General features: G+C 43.2%; 2 protein-coding genes across 7 annotated transcripts in view; one reads left to right on the top strand and one right to left on the bottom strand.

The window, feature by feature from the left end:
- Positions 1-15,577, top strand: part of atad2b (ATPase family AAA domain containing 2B) — a 60,838-nt gene extending 45,261 nt beyond the window's left edge. For both annotated transcript variants that reach the window (XM_023799239.2, XM_023799248.2), the window contains 2 exons: positions 8,128-8,256; positions 12,163-15,577. In XM_023799239.2, the coding sequence (XP_023655007.1) occupies positions 8,128-8,256; positions 12,163-12,204 (171 nt within the window). In that variant the 3' untranslated portion in view covers positions 12,205-15,577. The remainder of the gene's footprint in view (positions 1-8,127; positions 8,257-12,162) is intronic.
- A 254-nt stretch (positions 15,578-15,831) lies between these two features.
- The window catches only part of LOC111837707 (kelch-like protein 29), a 158,027-nt gene continuing 150,947 nt past the window's right edge, over positions 15,832-22,911 (bottom strand). For all 5 annotated transcript variants that reach the window (XM_072702864.1, XM_072702866.1, XM_072702865.1 and 2 more), the window contains 2 exons: positions 19,891-20,035; positions 15,832-17,018 (listed from right to left, as the gene is read on the bottom strand). In XM_072702864.1, the coding sequence (XP_072558965.1) occupies positions 16,835-17,018; positions 19,891-20,035 (329 nt within the window). In that variant the 3' untranslated portion in view covers positions 15,832-16,834. The remainder of the gene's footprint in view (positions 17,019-19,890; positions 20,036-22,911) is intronic.

The raw sequence follows: 22,911 nt of genomic DNA, 5'->3' as shown, positions 1-22,911 counted from the left end.
TGATCATTCCAGCCCGGTCGGGTTCGTTGTGCATGGAGATGCAGCATCTTAATTGTAATAACATGTCAGATGTGGTGAGGCTACTTGGCTTGAACATTGTGTCCCCCCCCACACACACACACACACACACACACACAGACGCACGCGCAAACACACTACGATCACACTGGTGGTGTTCTCACTCTCCATTGTTAGTTGTTGCTTCCTCAGACCAAAACAAGCCCCCCAGCAGCACGGTCTTGCTTTTCAAGCTGCGGGAAAGTCATCACAACAGTTGAGTCATGTGTGGAACAAGGACCTGGGATGGGGGGGCATATCCCCAGGTGTGGCTCAACAGTCTGCACTCGCTGTCAGGGGTGACTCTGCGTGATATTGAAGCTAGAGGTCTGGGAAGGTTTTTCCAAGCCTCCTGTTGGGATGAGGGGGGGGTTTGCTGTATGGTACAGCAATATCTCAATATCTCAGCAGGTATTTATTTGGGTCTGTGGCATTTACCATGCCCCCAAACACCTGCGCCTTCCTAAGTTCAGTCGATGCATAGTTGCAGAATGTCCATGTCATAAAAAGCTATAACCCATAATGTAGTGATTCCCATTTTCTTGGGCTCTTTATGTAGCATACTGGATGTGTATTGGAACACAATATTTCTCCCAGAATGCACTGCATCACTTTTGCGAAAACAGAGAAAAAATTTTGGAAAAAAGCTGGTGGATACAGATGGCCATCTCCCTTTGAAACCATGTTTTGATGCCCTCAGCCTGAAGAGGTGCAGTGATGACTACCTGTTTTAAACAAACAGCTGCTACATTGATTCTGAAGCCCACGCTGACCTGTTTGCTTTTGAAATGTACAGTTTGAACTATGTAGAATTTTAATTGGGGGTGGGGGGTAAGCTTTTCTAAAGGGAGGCTGTGCCTACGTCTGGAATTAATGTACACATACGGTAGTAACTGCAAAAACAGCATCACGGTGTGGAAGGTGTGTATGTTGTGGTCACCATGATCCTGTGCTAATCACTGTCATTGTCTACATCCTCTTGTTTGGCTATGATTGGTATATGTTAGAGCCAACATTTTCAAGTTAATTATGTGACGCTGCTCTTTCCATCAACAGCAATTATGTCATTTCTAAGCCAAGACTTTCCGAAGGCAGCATAACTGTATAGTACACTTCAGTATGAGAACTTTCCTTCATACACTGGAATGTCTCATTCAGTTTTATCCTACTTGGATTGTACTGTAAGCGTATTATTGTTGATTAGTTTTTTAAAGCATCTAAGAGATGCTTCAAGGTTTTTTAAATGTTTAATAGTCTGTCATTATTTTGCTTTCAGTTCCATGATAATAATGTTTTAATATAAAGCACTTTAGCAATGACAACTGCAGTTTAATGGTTTATCTTGAAATTAGTTTGCTAATTTTAGGATAGTGTTGCACTGTAAATACTTTAATTTACACATTAAAGCTTAATTAGTTTGCAGATTTCAGCAGTGTGTATTGGCTTAATTGCACAGTAGCTTGTTAATGAAACTTTAGTAATTATATTCCTGTATCGTTTTGATTTTTTAAAGGCCATATGTCACACTACAAGTAATATTTTCCCAGTTTAGGGTTTCTTTTTATTTTAACAAAAATATCCCGTTTTGTCTGGATTATTGGGCGAAACATGCTTCCCTGTTTTTGCAATGATCACAAATGTGTATATATATAGCTGTCAGGTTTCTGTGAGCTGCTTGTTGCTGGCGATAGCACTGAGCGCCATGTGATTCTGGGGAGACAGAGGATGCTGATTGGCAGGGATGAGATTCACAGGAGCAGCCGTCTGCGGGTGACTAGTGTGTCACGTCGTCAGCGGACTGGCGCTGACTATCTGCACGCACGCTCGTTTGAAATACCATGGATGTCTGTAGTCATGTTTGCATTAAGTCTGCATAAAGGGACCCTGCCAGAAATCCGGTGTGCATGCTTATTGTCCCTGGATGAGACCAGATCCAGTCACCGCGTCGGCGTGCAGGCAGAGTAGATGCATATTTTCTGAGAGTTGATCAAGCACAAGGTCCCGGAGAGCCGAACCCTGCGGATATCGCACTGATTCGAGGATCCCTCGGCTGGGCCTCCTAAACAGGCCGTGACGGGATTCACTCCCACTCTGTCACTGCGCGCACAGTAGTGCAGTACTAAAGAAAACCGCCCTGGTCGCACATTGAATGTTTATCTCCTGTACTGTTGGCCGTGCCAGTAAAATGAGCTTTTCGGCAAGGAAAGGATATTATTATGTTATAGCTGTTATTCGTTGTGTTGTAGTATAAACATGGAAATGTGCAGCAGAGGTTGCCACTGAACTGAAAATTATGCTTTGAACAAACAAGCCAAAGGGACCTTGAGTTATTCTCATCTGTTTTCCTTTTTGTTGCTTGTTCTTTAACAGTGGATATAAAGTCTTCACACCCCTGTTAAACCTGGAACACACCTAGCTGGTTTTGGGAAGCCGCTGGGCTATTGGTGGCAGTCGGCGACTGCCGGTTGGGCTGGTGTGTGTGCGGCAGCCACACATGCTCCCTGTTGCCGCTGTTTTGGCCAATTGAGCATATTGAGCATCTGCGTCGAAGCTAGTTGGCGAAACTGAGTTTTCTGATTGGGCTGTATGTCAACCATTACTTGTAGTGCTGGTGTGTTCCAGTGCAAATTTACACAATGGACAGGAGCCAATGGCAGCTTGATAGAAGACTGCTTGCTCGTCGGCCTTGGTTGGTCCTTGTTTTTTGCCATTGGCTTAGTGTGCATGCAACTATAAAATTGCAGGTTTTCGTGATGTGAAAAATGAAACCAAGATAAATCATAGCAGATCTTTTTCAACCTGTACAGGGTTCCCGCAGGGTCTTAAAGTCTTAAAAAGTCTAAAATTCAGAAAGTTAAATTTAAGGCCTTAAAATCTCTTAAAAATGCCCAGATTTTCATCCTAGGTCTTAAATCTAATTTTGCCAAGTCTTAAAATTCTTACCTCTGTTCATTCCCAAAAAGCGTTGTCCGCAGAAAATAAAATGGTAAAATGCTGTAAAACTAATCCGTTGGTTGTGTTTTCTGGTCTGCATCGGTGTCTGCATGGTAATAAAACTACAAATCCCATCGCGTGATCACTGCAACTAGGCAAACAGATTGAGAAGGGTATCTGTTGGCTGCAGAACGTGTACTTTCAGCCACTGACGTCAGGTGCACGCTCAGCCACAACAGGAAGTGCAGGGGAATCAGGCGCTTAGTTCTTGAGGCCAATGTGAACGGTATGTTTTATTTGTATTACTGAATGATATAGTTACAAGTTTATTTCATTCCATACATTATTGCAATGTAAATGTTTTGATGTAGTGCGTTAGTAACTTTTTTCTCTGACTGGAGTGAATTTTTTCAGTTAAAAGGCAACTACTATCCAGTTGGCTCACGTTATAAAATAAGCACATTTCTACTTTTTCAGAGCTTTTCATGGAGTTACCTTGTGAATGTCTTAGTTTCCAGCATATAGTTTTTAGTTGTTCGTGTGGTCTTGAGGAGAGCGTTTCTCGGTCTCCTTATGGTAAGGCAAGGCAAGTTTTTATTATCATACACAGGGGTTATTTAATGTGCTTTATAAAAACAAGATTTAAAAAAGTTAAACCAAGACAAAAAAAAGCAAAATAGAGATGGGGGGGAAAAAAACTTATTTGAATAAAAATTGCTTGGAAAATCTAAAAAGTCTGATTAAAAGTGCAGTATGTCCTGCCCCGCTCGTCCGCTCCTCACGTGTGCCACGCCCCCTCGTTAACCCCATGTGGATTCCCCGTGTTTATCAGCTGTTTCCAGTTGTTTTCATTATCGCTGATGGGTCTGGAACGTAACTTCCACGATAGGCGCGGGATCACTATATATTTTAAGGCTTAAACTATAAAAAAAGTTTATGTATATGGTCTTTCTATATCGCGGATTTTCACCTATGGCTGATGGGTCTGGATTCCCTGCCTATCGCGGAAGTTACATTCCAGACTTTAAACACATGTGAACTTATTAAAACGCACTTTATAAACACATATGATATGTGGATCTTGGGTTAAGGATATGAGTGACATAAAATATGAGAATTTCTGGTACCATTCGAATGTTTCTAGTAATGCATCGTGTTGGTCTTAAATTTTACTCATAATGGTCTTAAAATGTCTTAAAAAGGTCTTAAATTTAACTTACTGAAACCTGCAAGAACCCTGCTATAATATTGCAACCAACAAAAAAACTTTTTGGGGGGGAAAAGGAAAAATCACATTGACAGCCACGATTTTCTTCATCCTCTTCATTGCATCCAATTCTTATTTGTTTTTCTTCATTGCAGAAACGTGAAATTTTAACAAGGCTGAACATCTCGGGTTGCTGTCCCTGGCTCACCTGAGCTGTGTGGCCGGACTCAGCACCCAGCTCCTTATGGCCAAGGCCCCTATATATAAAAGCGTCAGGGTGACATGACATGCCGACAGGGGGGGGCGTCCAGTGCCCCGAAACAGCCCCATCCACTCCTGGCAGCCATGCCGATGGATGTGGTTATTAAGTGCCTGTTTCTGGCAGAGTGCTGTTACGCGTGTTGATCAGTCCACAGTCTGGACGGCTGGCAGGTAGCGGTTACATCAGCCGCCCCCCATGTCCGGGAGTCGCCGGAGGGGGCTGTGCTGTGCCTGTTATTTGTGGAGGCCATTGCATCAGATTATGGGATGAAATATTGACAGATGGTTGCTATACCATAAGCAGCATTTTTAAATCAGTAGCTCTGGACAAGCAAATTCAATTTAAATGTTTCTGAGATGGAAATGAGAAACTGACATTTTTAAATTTTAAGCTTTTTTTTTTTATTCCAGTGTGAACTGGGTCTGTCATTAAATTGTCCAGTTCAACTTTCCTTTGGCTTAATTTAATACCCTTTAAAATTTGAATGTGTCCCCACTTGCCAAACTATGATGAATAAACAAGCACCCTGCCTTAATTAGCCAATGAAAGGTCGTCATGGTATGGGAAAAGGAGACTTTTTTATTAAGTAAAAAAGAAACCATAGGTCGTTATCTGACCAAAAAAGGGGAAACCGACCATTGGGTGTCTGCAGATGGCGTGAAAGAGTGAACAGCAAAGGAGATGTCGTCATTCTGCTAGCCACATTTCTGTCACAGACCGCACCATTATAGCAATTAATGTCATGTATTCTTTTTTCTGTTTGTTTAATACGAGGAAGACCTGCACTGTAAAGTGTTTGTGGAACACGCTGGTTCTTCTGGATAGATGTAGCCGTACCACTTTGCAGTTCACATTCAACAGAACACAAAAGATTGCAGGTAGTTCAGCTAAAATGAAGAAATCTGATCTATTACTTAACGGAGGGAAAGGATTGTGCTTCAACTCCGGGGAGCCTGGCTGTAAAATAACCTCCTGATTTAGAACAGGGCCTGGCCATTTTCCCCCCCGGTTGTGGCCTCATTTATCTGTGATTACTGTCATTAGCAGGTCTGGCCTTGTCTGTCCAATTCAGAATTTTGTATGTTTGGATTGTGCCCCCCCCCCCCCCCCCCCAGTCACTTTTGATCAAGACTAGTAATAGTTTAAGGCCAGGGATGATTTTCATTACACTTTGCTGAACTCGCTCTAAAGCTGTAAACCATCTTTATTGCTGCCATCAGAACGGTACATGGTACAGCTAGCGCAATGCTCTGATTATACAAGGCTGTACAAGCATTTTATTTTGCATGGGGCCTCAATGCAGATTGGGAGGCTTCTTTGTAAACACCTGAGTCTTTATGAACAGCGGCTGCTGTCACCCTCCTATCCCCCAAATAGTGTCTGTCTGTATATTCGTACTTCCCCGATGAGTTAACTAGCATTGATCGTCACTGTAGTTTATCTGCTAAATGTCTCCCCGCTGCATAATCGTGTCTAGGTTCTGGCAGCTCTTCAGCTGTGTGGCCCTTTTCTGTGCCACCTGCAAATTTAACCAGTTTATTAAATATGCCAGTATCTGTCTTGTGTGGAATTTTAATTAATGTGGATTGGAATGAATGATGGCTCCAAGACAGAACCTTGTGGTACACCAGTGATTTTTCTTCACAACTTCACAGTGGGGGGTGAACAAGCCCGGCAGTATTAATGCACATTCAGAAGCAACACCTACGTATGAAAATGAATAAACATGTATGAAAACAAGGGGGTAAAAACAGTGGCAAGTGGCAGAGCCCCTATCCGCTTAATTACTGTCCCTTTATTGTAATAATTAGATATTGTGTATATCTGGTATTAAATTGTAATTCAGGTGTGGAATATGTGGCATTTTTGTTTCCTCTTGATTAAACTGCTGTGTGAAATACTAAATTCTGTTCTCCTGTCATCTACCTGCTTGCTTCTCCCTCTTAGGTACGTAGGTGTTGCTTCTGAATGTGCATTACAGTTTCCAGCTCCATGTTGTGTTAAGAATTTTAATAGACTTTCAATAATATATGGTTTCATAATGTCGGCCTCCCTGCTTTCTTTAAACTCAGTAGCTAAATTGTGCCATTCTTTTATCCATGTGGACTGCCTCTTCATATGTTTTCTCCTACCTTAGACTAAATAACCTTCATAACCATTTTACCATCATAGTCTTACCCATAATAAGAGTAAGATTACTTGGTCAATTGGCTAGATTGGTCTTATTCACTGTGAATTTGTGAAGAAAATCGGCTTTAATACTATCCCTTTATTGTAATAATTCAATATTGTGCATATTTGGTATACATTTTTAATTCAGGTGTGTAATATGTGGTATTCTTGCCTCCTCTTGAGCAAACTACTGTGTGAAATTGTGAAGTTGTTTTCCTGTCATCTACATGCTGCCTTTTTTTTTGCACCCAAGCAACTTCTCCCTTTTGCCACCGGTTGGTGTTGCTGTACTGGAAGGAATGTCTGAGCATCATTATACTGATCCGTTTGCTTGTCCTCCCGTAGCTTTTGTGATCACTTCTTCATACCTTCTTCCAGCCGTCTACCGCATTGCCAGAGATGTTTTCAGTCTCTTGTATTGTCTTGAGTGCTCCCTTCTTTCCACCGCCTCCGCCTCTCCTGTTTAGCAGTTTTAGTTGACCTCATTGATCTGGTCCCATGATGCATTCCTTTAAAGCCTTGAATATATGTCTGAAATCCCGCTAGCTGTGGTGTAGCTCCCAGAGATGGTATCTTGTAACCTCAATGTTTCCTACTGTGTCCCAGGCTATGCATGAGAACCGGCCTGATTAATTAATATCCCTGCTATAACACTTCAAAGATTACATCTTTGTCCGGTTCAATCAAGTCCCTCCTACACATTCTATCCCCGGTCCACCAACCAAAGATGGAAATTCGCCAATTACTGCTGCATCAGGTTGCATAACCCATGGCTACAGTTGACATCTGAATCTGGTAGCATATCGAGTGGCCCTGCTGCCATAGAGGCCGTGCTCATTCTCAGACCTTAGCCGTACAGCCTCCACACGGCCTGCTCCCCTGGCCTGGGAGTTATATTTAGCTAGACTCCAGTCCCGTCCCCTGGTGTATCATGCTGGTCTTATAAAAAAGAGTATCTATTAATGTTATACTCGTTCTCCTCTCTGCTTCCCAGCCGTGTCTTTGTTATTCTGACAAAGTCACGCTTGCCTCTCAACATGATGGCCTCGATACTTTTTGCCTTTCAGTCAAGCGCTTCTGTCATTTAGCTACATCTCTGAGGGGCCCCGGACTCGCGGCTCTGCTTTTGAAATGACCCTCAGCTTCTGTACCCTCCCCCATCTGGTCGGCCCAATTCCCCAGCACCCTCTGGCCCTAGTTTAAATAAACGAAGCATTTGCCTCCCTGAAGCACACTGGTGTCCCTCTGGTTCAGATAACCATCCGGCTTGAACTGCTCCCATCTGTTCTAGGAGGTCTTCCAGCGCCCCATAAACTCTAACACCCCCCACCCCCGTCTCCCACACAAAGGGTTTAGCTATGAGTTCTCAGAAGCTTTTGGAGAGGTTGCAAAGTCTTGAGCAATTTCCCGTCTTTGCTGAGAGTGCTTTGTGATAACGGTAATCGTAAGTTCTTGTTCTCATCCACTTCCGGCTGACAATCTCTTGCCATTTCAGAACCTTCTGGAAAAGGTGATCCAAAAGTCTGAGGGGTACACGGTGGACCAGCTGGAGAGGCTGTACTCTGTGCTCAGCCAGTGCATCTACCAGCATCGTGGAGACTATGACAAGACCCTGTTGACGGAGGTAAGTCTGCTCGCTCTCCAAGCCAGATTCCTTGGCAGGTGCTGACCGCGGGAACCTTCTGCTTCCCCTGATGTGTTCCCAAGGCTCACGTAGCTCTTACCTCATCTATCTGCCTCAGCAAAAAGAAGCAGAACAAGGCCTGAGTGCCCCAGCCCCAGGCGCGGCGGAGCTTAGAGCCTGTCTGCATGTTTGCTCTGCCCGGTAGAGTAGTTCTGCTGGAGCTGCTGGTTCCTCAGGGCGAGACCAGATCACTGATAAGAGCTCTGAGTTTCAGGCACCGTCGTCATACCCTTGCTAGCTGCACGCACCCTCTTACTGTGGTGGTCGCCTTGCTTGTTTTTCTTTCTCATCTTGCTTGGGGATTAGCTGGCTGACTCCATACCCCGCTCGCTGGGGGAGGTGTTCTTAAGCCAGCCTTGTGTACATAAAAGCTGATCTTACCCTTAAAGGCATCGCCTAGTGTGTCTGGCCATAAAACATGAATGAAATATTAAGTGAAGCACAGTCTGGCAATGTGTGCCGGTCCTGGAGTTGTACCCCCTGCAGTTCTTAACCTGCCCGGAGCTGCTCCTTAAAGAGGGATTATTTCAACAGTGTTTGCAAACGCGAATTATATTTCCATTTGTCTCCTACGTGCATAATTAAGCTTTAGCGAAGAGCATTCATGCAAATGTTTGACCTGACCTGTCTTGCGGCTGGCAGGTCCCCTTCAATGTCAGACTTCCCTCAGTGTGAGTGTATTTTTCTGTGATCTGCTGGAGGTTGGAGTATAGGAGGTAATCTGTGGTACCGAAGGAAGTTGCAGACTGATAGGGCTGTAGTACTGCTGCAGTGGCTGCGTTTTCCCAAACAGATTGCAGAAATGTGTGCTTCCCACAGTTCTTAACTATGGAGGTGACATGGGAAGGGACACCGCAGGCTGCAGGCAAGGTTCACTTATACAGGCAACTTCTGCTCTATCACTAGGGTGCCATAATTAGGGTTTGCTGATATTTACTGTTTGTGTGGAAATCATCTATAGTCATTCAGGTTGGAATGAGCTTCTCTGGATAAATATCACTCCGGAAGCTGTTGAATAGTTGTCAGTGGAGATTGACTGAATGTACTTGTTTAGCAGACTTTAAAGGGACCTTGTGAAAGGCCTGACTTAGTCTGTCTGTTTGTGTGCCTGCATCAATGAATTGCTGCATCATTGACTGCCTTAAGGAAAATCAATCCTCACTTGATCACCTCTGAAAAGTGATCAACTCTGCTTATCCAGGCTACGATCAGTTGCTTCAGGAATCTTATCAGACATCAAGTTTAGGTCTATCATAGCTCTGCCTGTTGACAGACGGGTCAGGAGGAACATCATCTGACCACCTGGCTATTATCACTGTCAGTTCTGACCAAGACGCTCATCTCTACTCCAGTTGTATTTCTGATGTAAGATATTTATATATTTATAGACACCATTAGTTATTTCATATCCCCCCTGTTGGAAACTGTTAGTTCTTTAATTCCCAGTAGGAAAACCTACTGTAAAACACAATATGACAGCTTTCTTGAAATGATGTCCTGTATTGAATCATCATGAATAATACTTGCAGGTTACTGACAGTTGCTAGAATTGTATGTTTTCGGTTGCTGGTGATCTCTGGTGACACGCAGCCCCTTTGATAAAGCAGTCCAAGCCCCCAGAGTGTTTCCCTGTCCCCTGCCTGCACGTCGAGCCCGTCTGGCTGAAAGCTGTTAGCTACTGCCTGGAAGGGGCGAGCCGGGCAGAATGTCAAGCAGCCCAGTGTATCCGGACCACACGCTCTCGGCATAACCGGGGATCATTTTCCTCCTCCAAAAAAAATAAAAAATGGAACTAAGCTCCCTAAAGCCAAACTGTCACAGGATGAAGACGTGACAGAACTCGTAACTGTGCTCTGCTGCCACTGTGCAGACGTCAAACACGCTCTAACCTGCCATTTTAGACACTGGTTACAGGACAGTGTGTAGGGCACATTCGAGTGTGTAAATTCTTATGAAGTAGGCAGGCGGGCTAAAGATGTCAGGAGAAATGTGTGCTTGTGTTGGACCTCGAGATGCTGGAGAGACCTGAACAGCAGAGACATTAGGAATTGGGTCACTTAACTGTGCTGCTTCTGCGCTTTGGAAGTGCACTGCAAGTGAAAGTGGTCACTGTAGAGAGCCCTCTTTGGTCACAACGCCCATGTTCACATGCTGCTCTCCTGCCAGGCAGATGGATCCCCGCTGATCCCACGTCAGTCTTCGGTGGTGGCCCGTCTGTAGTTGTGAATAGTTTTATCCAGAGTCAGACCCGCAGTCACCGGCTGGTCGTCAGCAGCACGGTTGTGCTCCTTCTGGCCTCTGCAGTGGGGAGAGTTCCCCGACTCACTGGCCCATAGGAAACATGACCGTACGCAGCTTGAGTCCTGGAGTCTCCTACTGGAGGGCAAGGTGTTGTAGCTTTAAGTTTCAGCTCAATGTTTTCTGGGCCAAATCTCCTTGGATTCTTATTCTGGTTTTGACACCTGTAGGTCCCAACAGGCTTTTTTTCCAGGAGGACTCTGTCAAGTGTCATGTGTGGCTTTTAATCCATCAATCCCTACAGCCTTGCGATGGCGCTGTGTCCACTTTGGAGTTTAGAAAATAAGCTTTCGCCAATAATAGTGTGTGCTTGCAGTGCCTGCTGGAGTTTGGCACGGTTGCTGGAGAACACCGCGATAGGATGTCACCTGCAGGGACGCTTCCTGTTTGACACACGTTATACCTTTTAAACACAACGCGATTCATACTGCGACCGGTGTATTTGGTCTCGGCCATTAGCCTCTCTCACGGGAGCAAATGCTTATAAACACAAAGACACACACAATCACCCTGAACATCAGTGACTTCATCCATCTTTTTCTGGACCCAGTTTGTTGCAGTGTCTTAGTGCTTCCTACCTCTACCTCTGTCATGGGGCATGATGATGCAGCTGAAACGTCCTTCCTGGTGGAGTTAATTGCCCCAGGCCGGCTGCGCCTGACCCACCAGTGATCTTTGTTTTGGTGCTGTCGCCAGGGCGACACGCAGCGACTGCCCCGGGAGCCGGCTTAACGCACTGTGAGAGCATCACTCACCCCTGTAAGGGGCCCACACAGCTCCTCAGGGTCTGTGTGCATGTGCCTGTGTGCCGGAACGAGTTTTCTTAGCCTTGTGGGGATATTTTTGGAAGAAATCGTAAACGGATCCAGCAGGTTCTGTTTAATTTAGTTCCTGCAACGATAGGTCAACAAATGTATGATGGTGTGTTGTATGTATGAGCCAGCCAGTCAGTCAAATTGTATTCTGGTGTTTGTCAAAAAGTTTTACAGTGGAACTTCAAAAGCAGCTGAGCAGTACTTGAGAGTTTTCTGTGTGTAATTGCACACATAACAGATGCAGGTGTAATATGTGAGAATGTCCAGGGGGGAGGAGGCAGCCATGGGTCAGGGAGCGAGCTAAGGGTCGGCGTCTTCCTGCCTGCAGCCCTAATGACTGCAGTGACAGACGGGCTGCAGATCTGCCAATTGGTAATCAATGCTGGAGGGTTAAGACATCTGGTAACTTCTGGTGGAAATCTGTGTACCCCTTTCCTGTTATTATGCGTGCATGTAAGCACAGCCCCCTGCAGTGACTGCAGACAGAGGGGTTTGCATGTTCTGCTTCTGCCATCTATCCAAATAAACACAAAAGGAGAGAGAAGAAAGCGAGTGACTGGAAAAACCACAGAATGTCTCCCCTCTGCAACAGTGGGCTGAGTCCGTATGTGAAGTTTATCAAAAATACCTCTTTGCTTGCCAGGTCTGCCCCCCCATCCCCCCCCCCCCCCTGCCTCGTCCATTCAGCTGTCATGTTTGAGTAATGTAATGATGACGTCTGTCTGTCTTTTAGGAGATGGAGAGGAGGGTTGAACATTTCCAAACATTCCTCTGAGGGACACCAGCCTTTTTTGAGCCATTTTCCTTCTCTTCAAAGCCAAGCAAGATTGTGGTCTTGGTCTTAATGGAAAAACGGAGGAAAAAAGGAACACTTGTGTCGGTGACTTTGGTGCTATCGTCTCAGGTACCTGGACAGGACCAGTCTACAGAACCAAACACAAACTCATTAAGGTTTTCTTTATGTCAATGAGATGCACACACCAATGCTGTCTGTGCCTGGTGCTATCATATCCATTTGCTGCTTGGATTTCTTTAGACAAATGGGGTGATTTTATTTTTTTTGTAACAGTAAAGGGGCTTTAACTGGGGGTAGGGGGTCTTCAGACCCCCGGTATCACACCAGCAGTGACATTGCAGTGTGATTGAGGTATGGGGTCAGAAAACCGCATATCCCGTGAACCTCGTCGCCATTTTGACTGTCCTCAAAGCCGCGACTCTCTCTTTCCTCAAACACATTTCAACTGGAATCGCTAAATATGTTTTCTCAAGTACTCTGACAATTGTTGCCAAAACAAAATTTGTTCAGCCTAATTAGCACGTGGGTGGCGCTTGATTTTTCTTTCTTTTTATTTTTTTCTTGATTTTGCCACCACTCTCACTGGTGTTGGCCTCTCAGATTAGAGCATTTCTCCCGTGTTCCTCCTTCCAAAAACACCCGAAACTTCACACAATCCGTGTTGAAATTCTAAGCTTAGAAAGCTGAAAAGGCACTTGCTAAATGTCTGCTAGTTTATACTAATTCTAATATACATCTTGTGTCTTGATACTCACAAACCAAAAATAATCTGGCATCAGTAAATTGCATAGAGCTGGAGGAGTTTGCTAGCGTTTGCAGTCGTAACATTGGCTGGTCGGAAGCTTCCTCCCTGTGTTCACTGTGTGACTCTACCTTTAGTACACGTCGAGCTTGCTCGTAACATTCTCTTCACACTCTTAGCTGGAATAACCGGATTGATTTCAATTTAATGTCTCATTAGCACTGCCTAGCATGTGCCTTATGTACCCAATCATATTAAGATGTTCGGTGACAATGTATTGTATAGGGGTTTATGTATGAGTCTTGCATCCACACTATTAAATAAAAAAAATAAAAGGATAAAAAATACATTATACATCTCACCCGTTTTATTTGAAAGCAATACAGGATGTAGGCGTTCATAGCGACTGCAGCGTTATTTCTGTTCGTCCGCATGTTACGTCGTCGTTTGTGAAAGGGTCTGTGCCAATCTTTCGTGGGTTTTCTTTGAATTGTCAGTGTCCCTTTCAGAAGTGTTGTTCTTGTCACCTTGCAGGAAATATCTGGAGTTCTATACCACATTGATTTTTTTTTTCATTTTCCCATGTACAGTTTTTATTTGCATTTTTTGTACATTCGTTTTAACATCTTTCATTTCCTAAACAAAGAACAAGGTCATTCCAGGCAGTGCTGATTGCTTTTCAGATAAAGGACATTGTTTTGTTCATTTTATGTTGAACTTTATTCCTCCAATCCTGAAAATAGGGAGTTTTTGATGTTGGGCTCAAATTACTGCTGATGTTCACGTGATATGGATAAATCAATTTTTGTTTACAAAACAGAGAAAAAAAATTCTTAGGGTGCTGAATTTTGTCGGGCTGCTTCGGGTCACGGTTCTGGAAGCTTAGCTGTGGGATGTCCACTGTTAATTAGCCTGTTCATATAAGTGCTGGCAATAGCTGAAATCTCCCATGACCAGTGCCATGCCAGAACCCTTTCGGGTCGATTTGGGTGTGAAGCTTTTCAGACATATGCAATAGAAGCATTTCAAGACAATGGTTTTGGACGACAGAGGGATTAACGTGAAAACGCAGCTACCTCAGCTTAATTTATTTAACGTTGATAAAGGACAAGTCGTCCATGGGGTACAAACAGTGTTTGTTAGGATTAGAATTTCATAGCAACACCTGCCGACCCAAATGCTAAGGTACTGGATCAGTAGAGACAACCCTGTGGCCACTGCAGTTATCAGCGTTTTTTCTTTCCTTTGTTTTCATTTTGCATTTGAGCCAAGTTGAAGAATCGCAACTTTAAATTGAAGCGTCGTTTACTGTTTGTGTTCGTGTTTTCGGATGGATGCCCCTCAATTGCTTCTGTTCTTTGATACGGCTATACTTGCATACGGCTTGTGTTTTCTGTCCATATTCTCCTCTTTGGTTATGCCTTGTCGGCGGACTTTCGGGATTTTTTTTCATGGGTGTATAATTCTTATTTATTAATGTAATTATTGAACATGAACTCTGCGGTGTGATATTCATTTAAGAGTCTTGTATATGAATTGAAATTGGAAAAGTTGTTACTCGGGTTTTTAAATTTTTGCCGATCGCAGTGTAGCATAATAGTGTGTAGCAAGGTTTGTGTGGAAAAGGGGGTTTACAGGTTCTCAGGTTCTTCATGTATTAATCTTTCAGTTTGTATGTGTTCCACTTGTGAAGCTGGTTACTTCCCCCCCCACTGTTGGATTTTTAGTGGTGAGACTGTGATATACTGGATGGTGCCTAAGGGATTTTCTGGTCAGGTATGCAGGATTTGTGAAAGGAATGCTTCATTTTTTCTCTCTGTCGTTTCATTGCTCAGTAATATTCAGTAGCTGTCGTGATAGACCACCGATCCAGAATTCCTGTCTGTTGGGACAGGAGATCGTAGTTTTGCACTTGAAACCTGTACGATCCACCATCATCGCTCTCCATTACGCCATTGTTTTACATGTCTTTTATTTTCCTCCTTTCATTGTGCAGAAACTTTATCAAACCTCAAAAAAAAAACAGCTTGATGGATGAGTCCCGCGTCAGCTTGCTAGATTTTCACATCTCCAAATGTTTTGTTTTCCTTTAAACCTTCCCTTCATTACTGCATTCGTATCAGTCACACATCCACTTTGTTTTCCTGGAGTATAGAGAACATGGTGCAGCCCAACGGCCACAGTCTCCCCCAGTATTCACAGCACCCTTAAAATGTCAGCCATCGCAATGCCATCGTTTGCCCCTAAGCACAATATCTGGATTATCTTACCATGATTTTGTCTGTGGTTAAACAACCCCCCCCCCCCTTACTTTCACTTTCTGTTGGTGATGTGAGATCCTGAATACAGGCTCCTTGCATTACAGCTTCATCAAGTTCTTTTAAAATGTTATCTTTTTTTTTTTTTTTTTTTTTTTTAACTGTTTAGGTTTTTATAGCTTTTGCTGTTCTGTTTTTTGCTCTATCTTTGTTATATCATGTGTATTTAACACCCTTTTTGATCTTTGTGTTACTTTAGTGTAAGTTATATTTGAACTGAAGCATTACTGTAATTTCTGAAAGAAATTTTTAAAAACTGCTGTGACATACTTGAATAAAGGTGCAAATTGTAGTTGTGTCCTATTGATTCTCCCTGGTGTTGCTCTTACATTTGATAACATCAATAACACAAAATTTCCCAGTTAATGACATGTAAGTTTTAGCCAACTTCAGCAAATGTTAACCATATAATCTAGCACATAGTGATGTAAAGTTAACTATGCAATACAAAAGATATTAATACAGTATCACTGCTGTGAGAACTTTATGTAACCTACCCTGACAGTGAAGCCTTTTCACAAGATCCAACTGAAATTGACCCAGTAGTCATTTTCTGTCATACTTTATTTTTTTTTTTTAAGTTTCGTACAGATTTACAGACGTCCATCTACCCAGCTTTCTAAAAACATTTACAGAATCGATTCATTTTTTAAAATAAACATTTTTTTCCTTTCCTAATTTACAGCACTGCCTGCTCCCCACCCTTGCAATTATATTTCAACATTCCCCCAACAAACCTTATGAAATGTAAAACAAAAAAAGGAAGGACAAACAATGGAGGAATACACTGATACTGAGCGTGGTAAACCTCAGCCTCTGATTATTTGTGCTTTGGCCGAGTGCAGAGAAATGGCTCTGTGATGGTTTAATAGTCTGTTTCCAGCCCTTTAGATTTCAGCTCTTATCTCCCCACCATGTGCTGTTCCCCCCCCCACCACTGTAGTCTCTACTGCATGCTGCAAGCTCCGAAAACAGACTGGGGCCTCGAGTGCTCCTCAGGACGTCCTCCACCTATCGGGTCCTCTCCCCAGTGCCGTTATCCTCGCGGTGTGAGCCTCGGATCCGTTTGGTGATAACCTCGTTTAAACAGGAGCCGTTAGCAAGGAGGCCGTTACTGCAGCGAGTGAACACTTGGAGAGCGGCAGACTAATCCTAAAGTCTGTCGTTATATTCCTGTAATTTGTTTGCTAAGTTATCGCAGATAAAAACCAGACGTACCCGTGGAATGCACATGATCCTATTGTAATAGGAGGGGGGAACAAACCTAATAAAACCGATCACAGATGGGAAAATGATAGCTACCACATTTTAATGAAACTGACAAGCTAGTGCTGAAACCAGTACAAACATCTAGTGAAGTTACACTATGTTACATAGCTGAGGCTCTGGGCCTCAATTTCACCGAAATGGTGAAGAATGTCATTTACATTCGGTACAGATCGAAGGTGGGAGGGGTTTACCGATGGCAGGGCAGGGTGGGGCGGGGCCTGTGGCATCGCTGCCCGCCCCAGGATTTCTGGGTAAGAGTCTCTGTGCTACGTCGGCCGCCTCAGCCGCTCTGGATGTACTTCTTGATGACCACGCAGCCGTGCCTGAAGAGTGGACAGGGCAGGTTTTGCAGGAGTGTCCAGGTGCTGCTGCAGGGGTCGTAGGCCTCCATGTTGCCCAAAGCTGGGCCCTCGCTGCTGACGATGCCGCCCGTGGCATAGATCTTACCGTCCAGGATTGCAGCACTGGGTGGAGAGATGCCAGGGACAGGTCTGGATTCAGCTCTGAATGCATGTTTACCTCCAGGACTCTATTCTTTTTTCATCTCTCCTCCATCTCCTTCTTGCCACCTTCTCTCGCCTTACCTGGTTCCCTTTCCCCATTGGTCTCCAAGCCTCCTCAAAGTTTACCTTGACACCTCCACTTAATATTTAGTAAATCTATCTGCTGTCACGCCTGCTTTGTTGCCTGCTAAATCTGTTTTCTTTTAGGAGAACATGCCACCAATTAGCACAACTAGTCATTATTTTTTGTCTCAACTTCCACAACTGCATTTTTTCCCTGAATTTATCATGTCTTAAATAAATAATCAGGCCACCCTCAGTAATGATTTGACAGCTTTTCTGGCATTAATGCAGTAATGATACATAAGTTTAGTCTTCTAATGGTTATTCTAACTTGAAACATAAGTAGGATTTGTTTGCCTTTAAGTCCTGCACGTATATAACTAATCAAGTAAAGCAGCCAGGAACTGGATACCATTAATAAACTGTGTAATCTACAAATGAGACACAAAGTCTTTGTTTTAGGCTTCTAATAGTATCTCTCATCAAGACATGTTTCTTAATGTGCCAAATTAGTTTTGCCCAAACATTTTCTGAGCAGCGATTTTGCACATCATTGCACAAGTTAGAAATCCAGTAAACACAACTGCAAATCTCAGCAAATTTTATCCCTATAAATAGACTGTTTCCCTGCAGACGGAAACAACAGTTTTTCATAGAGAGGATTAAAACTTCCAGTTGTAAGGAGATTAGTGTTTTGTAGCACCTTTGGGATTTGACTGATACCATTTACATGAAGTGCCCTGATACCAGAGAAATGCGGCACATACAGAACGTATCCAGGCTGATTATTATGTGCAGATAAACTTAGAGGCAGGAGAAGGAGACAATCGGATGTGTGTAATGCTCCAGGACAAACTCCGATTCAGGATTTTAGAATAAAAAAAAGACATTTCAGTCGGGGATTCAAATGGCAATTGCAGAACTCATTTAAATGTGTCAGGGGGAAAATCCTACAGACCATTTTGATCAGTAAACGAATATCACCCGAGGTCACATTGTGTTAAAATGCAAAAATGAACAGAACACAGGCATATTGGAACAGAACTGAATTATATAACTAAAAATCTTCTTTCTCCATACAACTCAAAACAGCAGGAGTACAGATGTCTGAGGCATTGCCTTAAACTTTGTGATGATAATCTATTTTAACCCATTTATAACAATGTTTTTGTGAGCAGACAAAATGGGGCAGCTACGATGTGAATATACTTTTAAAATAGAAACGGGACTAAGCAGTGACCCTATTAAACTGCAGCCGATATTGATTTCTGGGTAAAAATATGACGAGCAAACTGAAAATGAGTGACTACATTAAGAGAAAGCATTTTGACAAAATGTGTTTTATTAAAGAACAATGTTTAAAGGCTTAAAATATTGAGTGGTCACATGTGAAACTGATCCATCCATCCATCCATTTTCTGAAACTACTTGTCCTATTCAGGGTCACAGTGGGTCTGGAGTCTATCCCAGAAGCTACAGGCACAAGGCCAGGAACAACCCAGGATGGGGCACCAACCCATCGCAGGGCACACTAACACACTCACACCTACACACCATTCAAGCTTATGAGCGATTTTGCTAACTCCATTTAACCTCAGCATGTTTTTGGACTGTGGGGGGGGGGGACCAGAGTACCTGGAGGAAACCCCACGATGACACAGGGAGAACATGCAAACTCCACACATGTGGAGTCATAGCAGAGACGCAAAGCCTGGTCCCAGAGGTGGGAGGCAATACTCCCAACCACACTGCCGCCTCATGTTAAAGTCATACAAATAATAATTATAATTCATGCTCTTTAATGGTAACTTCCCAGCATGCCATCTGCAAGTCGAATCCATAGAACTACTAGTTCACTAGAACCTATAAATATGTAGGCTGTCATTAAAAACATTTGTATATAATTTTCATACAATAGTTTCAAGCAAATTGAAATATGAAAACTGGAGTGGAAGTCTGTCAATGAAAACTAACCTAGCATCTGATTACACCTGATCCAAAGAAGTATGGAACCTAAAACTTTCCTCCTAATCAGTCTTATGAAAGGCTGTTATCACTCATCTAGTCACCGGTGATCCCAGCTGAGTCTGCTTTCTCTCCTGTGGCTGCCCTCTTAAGATGCATGTGGGAAACGTGTCTTCATATCACTCGGGCGCTACGCTATAGACAAACTCGAACCCAGAACAGACGTGCCCACGTCTTGGAACGCCAAGACTACGGGAGCCGAATCCCAGGCTCCTCTACAGAGAAACTCTACAAAGACGAGTCTGGGAGAACTTCAGTTCTTCCTGAAAACTCTTCTGGGGGTGGGGACTCACTCTGCGTCTCTGTGATGAGCACATGTACAAAGCTTCTATTCCCAACAGCACACAGACTTCCGCTGCAATCCCAGTGGAGATTCAGCCATCCACCATGTGACATCATACAGATAATACCTACTGTAAATCGCTTTCATCTTTTCTGAGCCAGTTGAGTATTCTGTCAACATGGAATTTTTAAAGCTATTATGTGAAGTAATTAGCAAACAGTGAAAATTTCCCTGCTGAAGCTGTATAATGAAACGGCTTTCTTCAAGTGCTTAATCATGAATTACAGTCATTTCCTCTGGGTTTATTTATTTGTTGTTTATTGTCAGTGGGATAGAGACTGACTTGAGTGTTCCAGCAATAAGACGGGGGTTTTTTACCGCATGTGTACGAAACGTCGTGCCCGTTTGACGCTGCAGGATGACCCGGTTTGGGAGCGGCAATGGCATATGCTGTCCACCTACCTGCAGAACTGCCTGGAATGGTTCATGCTGGGTCCAGCCTTGATGTTGCCCTTGTCTGGATCATAGATGGTGGTGGCCCTTGCATAGGCTCCACCCAGAATGAAGATGAAGCCATTGAGGGTAACAGCCGGAGCGTACTTATTATCTGCGTGCAACAAGAAGGGTAACACATCTCATTCACTTTACCGACATTACTGGTATATATGAGTCTTAAGTATAACGTACTATCCAGATTGCAGTTCATTTTTAATTACTTTCTAAGCCAACTGAATTAATGAAATCAGTCTAGTGTTTCCCAGGGCTGAATAATACATCCAAAATGTGCCATGATAATATAAAAAAAAATCCCTCCCCAAAATAATCCATCTTTCAGTTTAATTATTAAGCATCAACACTCAATAGCCAGAAGCTACAGGTACCAGCTCAGCAGAACAACTCCCAATAAGGAGAAATCATTTTCAAATCCCCAAAGGAAAAAAAAACATCATCCTAAAACTTCAGGAACTCCAGGTCATCCCTGCTGTTCCAGTTTTCCAAAATAAACTCTTTTCCATGTTGACAGCATGAAGAGATCCGAGTACTTCCAGATATATTTCTATGGAGAAGCTGCAGTATACGCTATTTTTCACGCTAGCTGGCATTTGAAACCACTATATATCTCTAGCCACTCTTGACCACTAGCTTCCATTAGATACAGAGACTCACACAGGTCTGTGTGCTCCTGTTCTCAGCTGGGTTTGCCTCATGTATTTAGATTAATGGTTTCATTATATTCTGAAATGTAGTGAGTGCTGGTGTCATTGGGCGAATATGGCATCCCGTGCTGGGGTGGGTCTCGCTCTCTCTGGATAGATCACTGCTTGGAAATATCATATTTAAGCATAAAATTAACTCCCTTAATTCACTCAGAGGGCCTTTGTTTTCCCCCGTCAGCCTAAAAGCCGGGAATTGCTTTTAACATAGACCTGTCCATTACGACTGGCATTCACTCCTCATCTAAGATACGCTTCCCACAGCACAGAAATACTGCGAAAATAAGACAGGATACAGATGTATTTGTCGGTAAGGGACTAGACTCCTGCACTACCAGCGAGTAAAAATGGCACACCCCCGCTTTACCCGGCACCGGGAAGTGCAACTGTAAGCAGAAAATGCACCCATCGCGTTCTGCCCGTCGGACATTTTTTCTCACGATCAGTGCTGCTGCTCTGTGTTCTCCTGAGTTCTCCCCCGCACGCAGACTGCATCCACAGTCAGGGGCAGCAGAAAGGCCAGTAACCCCGTCTCTCGCACTTAGAAGAACAGCAACTCCAAGTCTGATGCGCCGAACAAGACCGGCTGTCCCAGCAGAGGTACGAAAGCGGGACACTCCACACCAGCCGTACTCGGTGATTTCTGACTTGTTCAGAGTCAACGTGCCTGAAAAGGCTGAACCCTGCACTATCCAACTGAAACTTTTTGTTATATTTCATCTGTTATCATTATTGAAAAGTTGCTGGATAAAAGTGAAAGATAACTTAATTACAATATTGCAATAGCGTATTTTCTGGTCAAAGTGACAGGCGTGAAGAAATACTTTCTTGATGTCGCCCTTAAGACTTTTCTCCTCAAACACAAAAACATGTGAAACATTCCTCAGCCTGAGAAAGTCATTTACAGCTGTCCACATTGGAGCTGGATGAAAGTGTACCTTTCATGAGAACCAATGCGTGCTGCTGGAGCAAGAGACAGGACTCTCATTAGACTGGGCCAGCATGTATTGGGCACGATGATGTTTATTATTATTGATGTTGTTATGAAACTGGGCCGAAACTGAATATTTGATTTATTATTATTATTATTATTATTATTATTATTATTATTATTATTATTACAGGCAGTCCCAAGGTTACAAACGAGTTCCGTCCCCTATAGGCCTACCTGTCTTTAAGTCGAATTTGTAGGCAAGTCGGAAAAATAATAATGCAGTACATAATAATTATTATTGCACAATAATAATAAAAGTAACTACATACGGTACGGTATTGTACGGAGCCCCCGAAGTCCCATAGGGTGATTCTTCTTTTATCTTGTCCGCACAAGAAAATATCTTGTGCGCACAAGTTATGTATCTTGTGCACAAGATATATAGTTACAGTCCGTATGAATGGTCGCGACAGAGGTGAAGCGACATTAACAATACTTTTTTTTCGGTCGTTATCGGTAATCATAATATTAATACACTATGATAAACAGGTACAGTATAAATACATCATTACTGACACCTGTTTATTGTATTTATCGAACCAGTTTATACCTATTTTACTATGATTACCGATAGTGAAAGAAAAAAGTATTGTTCATGGCGCTTCACGTCATGGCGATCATTCACACGACCATTCACACGGACTGTGTAACTCCGCCTTAATGCCAAAGTAGTGCACAGCAGCGTTGCATTTACTCCTTCGAGTAATATTAATTGCAAGGCTACTGTATCTTATTATATTGTACCCTGATGCCAGCAATGTTTTTTTAGGAGAACGATTCGATTAAACAAGCTAGTAACATATCAAACACACAGCAATTCGTCTATCTAATTATGTCAATGAAATTATTTTTGAGAAATCAGTAAACTCTTGAAAATTGCAAATGCAGCTTAACCTATAGAAGTCTAGCAAACGTAGTACGGCAGCTATACGGAGCTAACATGTTCCTTACAAATATTAACTTGTGCGCACAAGATACGTAACTTGTGCGCACAAGTTATTTATCTTGTGGACACAAGATAAAAAAAAATCACTCTATGGGACTTCGGGGGCTCCGTAGTACTGTACCGCGAGCCGATAAACCACTGCGCTGAAGCCACGCAATGTTTTCATAAGCATCACACTATGTGCGTTCGTTATTACGGATTATATATGTATTTAATGCGATTTTTAAAATAAAAAACTTCATGGCCGTCCGTTCGTAAGTACGAGTTGTCCGTAAGTCGGAGGTTCTTAACCCGGAATTGTCTGTATTCTTATTATTATACTGGGCCGG

The sequence above is a fragment of the Paramormyrops kingsleyae genome, chromosome 19 (assembly GCF_048594095.1).
Source record: "Paramormyrops kingsleyae isolate MSU_618 chromosome 19, PKINGS_0.4, whole genome shotgun sequence".
Lineage (NCBI taxonomy): Eukaryota > Metazoa > Chordata > Actinopteri > Osteoglossiformes > Mormyridae > Paramormyrops > Paramormyrops kingsleyae.
Note: the sequence above shows the minus strand (reverse complement) of the source record. Positions and strands in the feature narration are given on the sequence as shown.